The sequence below is a fragment of the Lolium rigidum genome, chromosome 6, assembly GCF_022539505.1.
Source record: "Lolium rigidum isolate FL_2022 chromosome 6, APGP_CSIRO_Lrig_0.1, whole genome shotgun sequence".
NCBI lineage: Eukaryota > Viridiplantae > Streptophyta > Magnoliopsida > Poales > Poaceae > Lolium > Lolium rigidum.
This window is the reverse complement of record NC_061513.1, coordinates 102,385,945-102,395,848: the sequence shown is the minus strand read 5'-3', so window position 1 is coordinate 102,395,848 and position 9,904 is coordinate 102,385,945. Positions and strand designations below refer to the sequence as shown.

Below are 9,904 nucleotides of genomic sequence, written 5' to 3'. Positions count from 1 at the left end.
AATTATGCCAATTTACGTGAGTGATCCTCAGATATGTACGCAACTTTCATTCAATTTGAGCATTTTCGTTTGAGCAATTCTGGTGGCCTAATAAAATCCATCTTTACGGACTGTTCTGTTTTGACAGATTCTGCCTTTTATTTCGCATTGCCTCTTTTGCTATGTTGGATGAATTTCTTTGATCCATTAATGTCCAAGTAGCTTTATGCAATGTCCAGAAGTGTTAAGAATGATTGTGTCACCTCTGAACATGTTAATTTTTATTGTCCACTAACCCTCTAATGAGTTGTTTCGAGTTTGGTGTGGAGGAAGTTTTCAAGGGTCAAGAGAGGAGGATGATATACTATGATCAAGAAGAGTGAAAGCTCTAAGCTTGGGGATGCACCCGGTGGTTCACCCCTGCATATATCAAGAAGACTCAAGCTGTCTAAGCTTGGGGATGCCCAAGGCATCCCCTTCTTCATCGACAACATTATCAGGTTCCTCCCCTGAAACTATATTTTTATTCCATCACATCTTATGTGCTTTTTCTTGGAGCGTCGGTGTGCTTTTGTTTTTGTTTTTGTTTGAATAAATTGGATTACATCATGCTTGTGTGGGAGAGAGACACGCTCCGCTGGTTCGTATGAACACATTTGTTCTTAGCTCATAATATTCATGGCGAAGTTTCCTCTTCGTTAAATTGTTATATGGTTGGAATTGGAAAATGATACATGTAGTAATTGCTATAAATGTCTTGGGTAATGTGATACTTGGCAATTATTGTGCTCATGTTTAAGCTCTTGCATCATATACTTTGCACCCATTAATGAAGAAATACATAGAGCATGCTAAAATTTGGTTTGCATAATTGGTCTCTCTAAGGTCTAGATAATTTCTAGTAAGGTGTTTGAACAACAAGGAAGACGATGTATAGTCTTATAATCCTTGTAATATGTCTTTTATGTGAGTTTTGCTGTACTAGTTCATACTTGTGTTTGTTTCAAATAGCCTTGCTAGCCTAAACCTTGTATCGAGAGGGAATACTTCTCATGCATCCAAAATACTTGAGCCAACCACTATGCCATTTGTGTCCACCATACCTACCTATACTACATGGTATTTTCCCGCCATTCCAAAGTAAATTGCTTGAGTGCTACCTTTAAAATTCCATCATTCACCTTTGCAATATATAGCTCATGGGACAAATAGCTTAAAAACTATTGTGGTATTGAATATGTAATTATGCACTTTATCTCTTATTAAGTTGCTTGTTGTGCGATAACCATGTTTATCGGGGAACGCCATCAACTCATTGTTGAATTTCATGTGAGTTGCTATGCATGTTCGTCTTGTCCGAAGTAAGGGCGATCTACACCGAGTTGAATGGTTTGAGCATGCATATTGTGAGAGAAGAACATTGGGCCGCTAACTAAAGCCATGATTCATGGTGGAAGTTTCAGTTTTGGACAAATATCCTCAAATCTCTAATGAGAAAAGAATTAATTGTTGTCAAATGCTTAAAGCATTAAAAGAGGAGTCCATTATCTCGTTGTCTATGTTGTCCCGGTATGGATGTCTAAGTTGAGAATAATCAAAAGCGAGAAATCCAAATGTGAGCTTTCTCCTTAGACCTTTGTACAGGCGGCATAGAGGTACCCCTTTGTGAAACTTGGTTAAAGCATATGTATTGCGGTGATAATCCAGGTAGTCCAAGCTAATTAGGACAAGGTGCGGGCACTATTGGTACACTATGCATGAGGCTTGCAACTTATAAGATATAATTTACATGATGCATATGCTTTATTACTACCGTTGACAAAATTGTTTCATGTTTTCAAAATCAAAGCTCTAGCACAAATATAGCAATCAATGCTTTTCCTCTATGAGGACCATTCTTTTACTTTCAATGTTGGGTCAGTTCACCTATTTCTCTCCACCTCAAGAAGCAAACACTTGTGTGAACTCGTGCATTGATTCCTACATACTTGCTTATTGCACTTATTATATTACTCTATGTTGACAATATCCATGAGATATATATGTTACAAGTTGAAAGCAACCGCTGAAACTTAATCTTCTTTTGTGTTGCTTCAATACCTTTACTTTGAATTATTGCTTTATGAGTTAACTCTTATGCAAGACTTATTGATGCTTGTCTTGAAGTGCTATTCATGAAAAGTCTTTGCTTTATGATTCACTTGTTTACTCATGTCATACACATTGTTTTGATCGCTGCATTCTCTACATATGCTTTACAAATAGTATGATCAAGTTTATGATGGCATGTCACTCCGTAAATTATCTTTGTTATCGTTTTACCTGCTCGGGACGAGCAGAACTAAGCTTGGGGATGCCGATACGTCTCCAACGTATCGATAATTTCTTGTGTTCCATGCCACATTATTGATGTTATCTACATGTTTTATGCACACTTTATGTCATATTCGTGCATTTTCCGGAACTAACCTATTAACAAGATGCCGAAGTGTCGGTTCTCGTTTTCTGCTGTTTTTGGTTTCGAAATCCTAGTAACGAAATATTCTCGGAATCGGACGAAATCAACGCAAAAGTTCCTATTTTCATCGGAAGCATCCAGAACACCCGGGAAGGATCGGAGGGGAGCCTCGGGGGCCCCACACCACACCCCGGCGCGGCCAAGGGGGGGGGCGCGCCCCCCTAGGGTGTGGGCCCCCTTCGACCTTCCTGCGCCGCCTCTTCGCCTATAAGAAGCCCCTGGATCAGAAAACCCTATCGCGATTGACGAAACCCACGAAAACCTTCCAGAGCCGCCGCCATCGCGAAGCCAAAATCCGGGGGACAGGAGTCTCCGTTCCGGCACCTCGCCGGAGCGGGGAAGTGCCCCCGGAAGGCTTCTCCATCGACACCGCTGCCATCTCCACCGCCATCTTCATCACCGCTGCTCGCTCCCATGAGGAGGGAGTAGTTCTCCATCAAGGCTCGGGGCTGTACCGGTAGCTATGTGGTTCATCTCTCTCCTATGTAGTTCAATACAATAATCTCATGAGCTGCCTTACATGATTGAGATTCATATGATGATGCTTGCAATCTAGATGTCACTATGCTAGACAATTGAGTTTTACTTATGTGATCTCCGGAGACTCCTAGTCCCACGAGTGTAAAGGTGACAGTGTGTGCACCGTGTGGGTCTCTTAGGCCATATTTCACAGAATACTTACTCATTGAATGGCATAGTGAGGTGCTTATTTATATCTCTTTATGATTGCAGCATGTTGTATCACAATTTATCTATGTGCTACTCTAGTGATTTGTTATTAAAGTAGTTTATTCCTCCTGCATGTGTGCAAAGGTGACAGTGCGTGCACCGTGTTAGTACTTGGTTTATGCTATGATCATGATCTCTTGTAGATTGCGAAGTTAACTATTGCTATGATATATTAATGTGATCTATTCCTCCTACATATGCATGAAGGTGACAGTGTGCATGCTATGCTAGTACTTGGTTTAGTCTCGTTGATCTATCTTACACTAAAGGTTACTTAAACATGAGCATTATTGTGGAGCTTGTTAACTCCGGCATTGAGGGTTCGTGTAATCCTACGCAATGTGTTCATCATCCAACAAAAGTGTAGAGTATGCATTTATCTATTCTGTTATGTGATCAATGTTGAGAGTGTCCACTAGTGAAAGTCTAATCCCTAGGCCTTGTTCCTAAATACTGCTCGTTGCTCGCTTGTTTACTCGTTTCTATCGCGTTACTACTACTCGCGTTACTATCGCTTGTTTACTCGTCCTGGGCGTAGCACTTTTCTGCCGTCGCTACTACTTATTCATACCACCTCGTATTTCACTATCTCTTCGCCGAACTAGTGCACCTATTAGGTGTGTTGGGGACACAAGAGACTTCTTGCTTTGTGGTTGCAGTGGTTGCATGAGAGGGATATCTTTGACCTCTTCCTCCCCGAGTTCGATAAACCTTGGGTATCCACTTAAGGGAAACTTGCTCGCTGTTCTACAAACCTCTCGCTCTTGGAGGCCCAACACCGTCTACAAGAATAGAAGCTCCCGTAGACATCACCCCCCCCCAGAGTAGTGGCCCAAGACACCTCTTTAGCCCATCCCCCCCAGCCATTTGGCCCAAGCTCCGCCACTGGCATCCATCCTCATGGAAAGTTGGTTCCTGTAGCTATGGACCATGCTATGAACGAAGAGAGCATATTGAAAGAGCGACACTCCCTCTACTCGTGGGAGAAAACGACCAGTTGCAGTTACTGTTAGTTACAAAAGCAAAAAATGCCAGGTGCCGCAAAAGCAAGAAACGGGAGGGGATAATGCCATGTCTGTCACATAGTCACTGCAGTTCCAAAGTCAAAATGTATACGGAGTATTTGAGAAACCGCAGTTGCCATCCGAGAGGAAGTGTGGTTTCGCGCGTCACAAGGATGTGCAAATTTAGCACCGACCACGCGCCACGAACGGGCAAGGTAAATTTCGAACCAGCTTCTTGGTCAAGAAGCACTGCTCCTTGATGTCTACGTTCCCCCTCCTTTCCTGTAGACAGTGTTGGGCCCCCAAGAGCAGAGGTTTGTAGAACAGCAGCAAGTTTCCCTTAAGTGGATCACCCAAGGTTTATCGAACTCAGGGAGGAAGAGGTCAAAGATATCCCTCTCATGCAACCCTGCAACCACAAAGCAAGAAGTCTCTTGTGTCCCCAACACACCTAATAGGTGCACTAGTTCGGCGAAGAGATAGTGAAATACAGGTGGTATGAATAAGTAGTAGCAACGACACCAGAAAAGTGCTTTGCCCAAGACAGTAAACAAGCAGTAGTAACGCAGCAAAACAAGTAAACAAGCAAGTGATAGCAGTATTTAGGAACAAGGCCTAGGGATTAGACTTTCACTAGTGGACACTCTCAACATTGATCACATAACGAATAGATAAATGCATACTCTACACTCTTGTTGGATGATGAACACATTGCGTAGGATTACACGAACCCTCAATGCCGGAGTTAACAAGCTCCACAATTCAATGTTCATATTTAAATAACCTTAGAGTGCAAGAAAGATCAACACGACTAAACCAAGTACTAACATAGCATGCACACTGTCACCTTCACGCCACGTAGGAGGAATAGATCATATCAATACTATCATAGCAATAGTTAACTTCACAATCTACAAGAGATCATGATCATAGCATACGACAAGTACTAACACGGATGCACACACTGTCACCATTACACCGTGCGGGAGGAATAAAACTACTTTAATAACACATCACTAGAGTAGCACATAGATAAATTGTGATACAAAACACATTGCAATCATAAAGAGATATAAATAAGCACTTCACTACGCCATTCATAGCAGTGAGTAAGTATTCTGTGAAATATAGCCTAAGAGACCCACACGGTGCACACACTGTCACCTTTACACACGTGGGACAAGGAGTCTCCGGAGATCACATAAGTAAAACTCTCTTGACTAGCATAGTGACATCTAGATTACAAGCATCATCATATGAATCTCAATCATGTAAGGCAGCTCATGAGATTATTGTATTGAAGCACATAGGAGAGAGATGAACCACATAGCTACCGGTACAGCCCCGAGCCTCGATGGAGAACTACTCCCTCCTCATGGGAGCAGCAGCGGTGATGAAGATGGCGGTGGAGATGGCAGCGGTGTCGATGGAGAAGCCTTCCGGGGCACTTCCCCGCTCCGGCAGGGTGCCGGAACAGAGACTCCTGTCCCCCAGATCTTGGCTTCGCGATGGCGGCGGCTCTGGAAGGTTTTCCGTATCGTGGTTTTTTCGCATCAGGGTTTTCGATCCAGGGGCTTTATATAGGCGAAGAGGCGGCGCAGGAGGGTCGAAGGGGTGGCCACACCATATGGCGGCGCGGCCTGGGCCTGGGCCGCGCCGGCTATGGTCTGGGGGCCCAAGTGCTCCCCTCCGGTCCTTCCCGGGTGTTCCGGATGCTTCCGGTGAAAATAGGAACCCGGGTCTTCGTTTCGTCCAATTCGAGAATATTTCGTTACTAGGATTTCGAAACCAAAACAGCAGAAAACAGAACCGACACTTCGGCATCTTGTTAATATGTTAGTTCCAGAAAATGCACGAATATGACATAAAGTGTGCATAAAACATGTAGGTATCATCAATAATATGGCATAGAACATAAGAAATTATCGATACGTCGGAGACGTATCACTCCTGCAGTGGGAGATATATGCTCCCGCTCTGCTCATCTCACTTAAGGTAAAACCGTGTACCTTCTACCGCATCTTGAAAGGAAAAGCTTGCGCGCGTGGCCAAGACACTCAGATACGTCCGAACTTTTATAGACCAGCAGGTATGTACGTACGACGGAGCCGCGTATATATGTACGGACACAATATCTCACTTGGGGGTACATCTTCCAATGCAAAGATACTGTCGCCGGAGTTGCGAGTCCGTTAGCTTTTCCGCCGCATTCGCTCCGTGGACATGCCGGAAACCACTGGCGGAGGCAGGGCCAGCAGGGGCCATGCCCCCCCCCCCCCTAACATGCAAACTTTCATTGGTATACCCTGATTTGTTGCCTTAAAAAAGTTGTATACTACCATGTGTGGCTCTCAGTTATAGTGCACAGCAGAAATATTTCTTTGCAGAGGATCCTAAGAGTAGAATTCCTAACATATTTTATTGCAAATCAATGCACACCCAGCAGCAACTAATCCCTTCTTTTGCATGCAGCACTCGGTTCTTTCCCTTCATCAATTTTCGATAGTTCATTAGAAAAATGGCAGCATAATCAGTGAAAAGTACCATCCGTTTTTTAAAAAATCTTGCCAAAATTTTAGCACGAGGGTTGTCTTGTTTGGCCGGCCCCCCTCATAACATTTTCCTGGCTCCGCTGTTGACTCAGGTGATAGAGATTATGCAGGATGGTGGTTTCTCCTCTACTTCATCAGCAACAATTTTCAATGGTTGCTCCATCTTAACATCTGGTTTTACAAAAAGTGGAATTTATACACTACTTTAGGGAAGCTAATTCGGTAGCTCATGAGATCGCAAAGAATAGCTTTCTCAATTCTAGTTCTTGTACCTGTATTGATCCCCTTAGCTTTTTTTACATTTTTATGATAAACGATATAAGTGCGTTTAAATATCAATAAAGGTAGCCAAATGACATTCCCTCAAAAGAAAGGGAGAGAATAGAGCTCTGGCTATGACCACTTCACCTCTGATCTTTGACCCCACTCCTACTCCCACTAACCGCCCCAGACCTCACACAGTTGATGGGCCTAGCGCATTTTTGGGCCTTTTCTTTCGTTTTCCTTTTTTCTGTTTCTTTGCTCTTTTGTGTTTTTGATTCTTCTTCTGTTTCTTTTTTACTTTTTTACTTTTAGCTATTTTTTAGAAATGTTTCAGTTTTCTATAATGTTCTAATTTGGAAAATATTTAAAATTTTAAAATGTTCGAAAGTGAAAATGTACAAAATAAAGAAATGTTTGAAACTGGAAGTGCTTAATTTATTTAAAATGTTCAGATTTTTAAAAAGTGTACTAAAAATATTCAAGTTTGAAAATGTTCAATTTTGTTAAAACGTTTAACTTTGAAAAATGTTCAATATCTTTTTTTGCTCTATATAGTTGTATATGCAACATTTGAGGTCTTCAAAAAGAGATATCGTAGGCTTAACAGAGAGGACAGTGTTGACCCAAATTTACATCTGTTACATAACATGTTCTGCCACATTTTCTGTGTTGTGTTAATACCTATCTCAGTTACGTTTATTTTTGGGGCATGTATATATAACTATTTGTAATTGTGCCCCTGGTCTTGAAGGTATACATGCCTTATGGACACAAAGATATGAACCATCAATATGAGGGATTTTGTTCTCCTGACATGTTTATTTTCCTTGATGGCAAGAAACTCTTGGTTTGCTTCATTTATGTTATTTTTATGTCAAATGCTAAAATTTTATCACAACTTAAAATGTTCTAGCTTATCTGGGATCAGAAGTTCGAACAGTTAGGCAATATTGACCGGATATAGAGTTCCATCTTCTTTGTTAACATTTTAAGGCTTATGCTTTCTCAGCGTTAGGAATAATATGATTAGTTCAAAAGCAAAACGCGTTACACACGGCAGCGGAGCATCCTCTTCAACAAATTGTTCGAGAAGTTTTAACAACATTTCGACATGATAGTTTACTGAAGCACCAAGTTGATACAAATAAAATAAGCTGATCTCCAAAATGACACGATGACTAAGCGTCGGGATGATGCAGTCAATCAACACACGCACAAGCACGAAAGGGTAATAATAGGAAAGGAAAAAAAAAAACTAAGAAGAGAAAACATCACATAGCACTTGTTAGCCATGGCTGAAGTCCACATTCCACCGCCACCAAGATTCAAGAAGACGGAATATGCTGGCTGACAACGCTGTGTGAGTGCAGCACTGAATCTCGATGACCTAATTCGCAGCTCAAGCCATAAATTTGAACTGAAGCCACAAATTCGAACGCAAAAATTGAGTAATAGCAGACATTATGTACCCACAATCTAACAAAGAACAAGCTAACTTTATGTCTGTATCTAACCAATATCTGCACAAGTATCCTTGGAAAATAATACGCATGACTCGATCATCATCATTCATCATGATGCAGTTAGCAATTCAATAGAACCGCGGTTATGTCTTAGTAACAAACAAATAAATCACCATGTATGTACTAACACGGACGGAAGCACTATCAATCTATGATGCATGCATCTATATATACTGAGCCTATGTTGTTTGGGAATTCTATACAAGCAGGTCGAGCAGCGGATGGTCGGGGCCGCGATGGGCCGAGGAGGGTTCCTGCCCGTCGCCGCCGCCGCAGTCCTCCACGGGCGGGTAGTTGAGGTCGGGCAGCCGATTGTCGGAGCCGGGCGCTGCGGCGGCTGATGCGGTGTCGCCCCTGTGGCGGCGCATGTGGCCGCCCAGCGCCTGGCCCATGGAGAACTCGAGGCCGCAGACGGCGCACTCGTGCACCCGGTTCCTGTCCCTGTCGGCGGCGCCGTGTTCTGCGGAGGGCTCTTGTTGTAGCAGCATCCGCGCCTGCAGCCGCGTGTGGCTGGTGCGGTGCCCCCCCAGCGCCTGGAAGGAGGAGAAGCGCTTGCTGCACGTCTTGCACTCGAACACGCCCTCCGCCGCCAGCGCCCTCCTGGCCGCCGGCGTCGAGGTCGATGACGGCGGCGTCTTGCTGGTGTCCGGCGAGGACGAGGCGGCGGGCGAGGAGAGGGAGAGCAGCGCGTCGGCGTGCACCCGCAGGGTCTCCATCTCCTTGCTCTCCTGCGCCTCCTCTCTCGTAAGCGTCATGGATCACGCTATAGTAGTTACCCAAGTTGGGATCTTGTTCTTGTTTTTTAATCGGCGATGGAGCTGAAATTCCAGCCGCGCACACGTACGCGTTCATATATACGGGTTGCGGCTGGCCAGGTTAAGCAAGGCGTGATAGAGTTGTTCACGTCAAGGGCGCGCGAACGTGCGTGTGCGTGCGAACTAGCCAAGCCAGCCACTGGAGGCTTGGCCACGAAGGTAGAAACGTGAGTACGTGACGCGGTCGCGATCAGGAGTCATGACCGAGCATCGTGATCACGTATGGCCAGGCCATACCGCCGTGGCGCGTCGGAGCTAGCTAGCACATGGTTAGGCGGAAGCTTGCGCTTGCTTTTCCGCCATAGTATTCCAGAAGCTGATAGATAGATCACGGGATAACGATGGCGATGTTTAGGCTTAGCGCTCGTCGAGATCGACCTCGCATCACGATCAGATCGAACCACGTACGTGCGTACGCCCGCGGCAACACGTACGCGTGTATGTCGACAAAGCTAGCTATATCTAGCTAACCGGAGTTTTGGTACGTGTGTTTCGACTGGTTCGATGGAGTGAACGAAGA

General features: G+C 44.2%; 1 protein-coding gene across 1 annotated transcript; it reads right to left on the bottom strand.

The window, feature by feature from the left end:
• Window positions 1-8,766: 8,766 nt before the first annotated feature.
• Window positions 8,767-9,324, bottom strand: LOC124659924 (zinc finger protein ZAT5-like). Its single transcript, XM_047197729.1, has one exon. The coding sequence runs from the start codon at window positions 9,322-9,324 to the stop codon at window positions 8,767-8,769; it is 558 nt and encodes a 185-aa protein (XP_047053685.1).
• Between the last annotated feature and the right edge of the window lie 580 nt (window positions 9,325-9,904).

Coding starts and splice junctions, on each gene's coding strand:
- LOC124659924 (XM_047197729.1), bottom strand. CDS start 9,324: ATGACGCTTACGAGAGAGGAGGCGCAGGAGAGCAAGGAGATGGAGACC.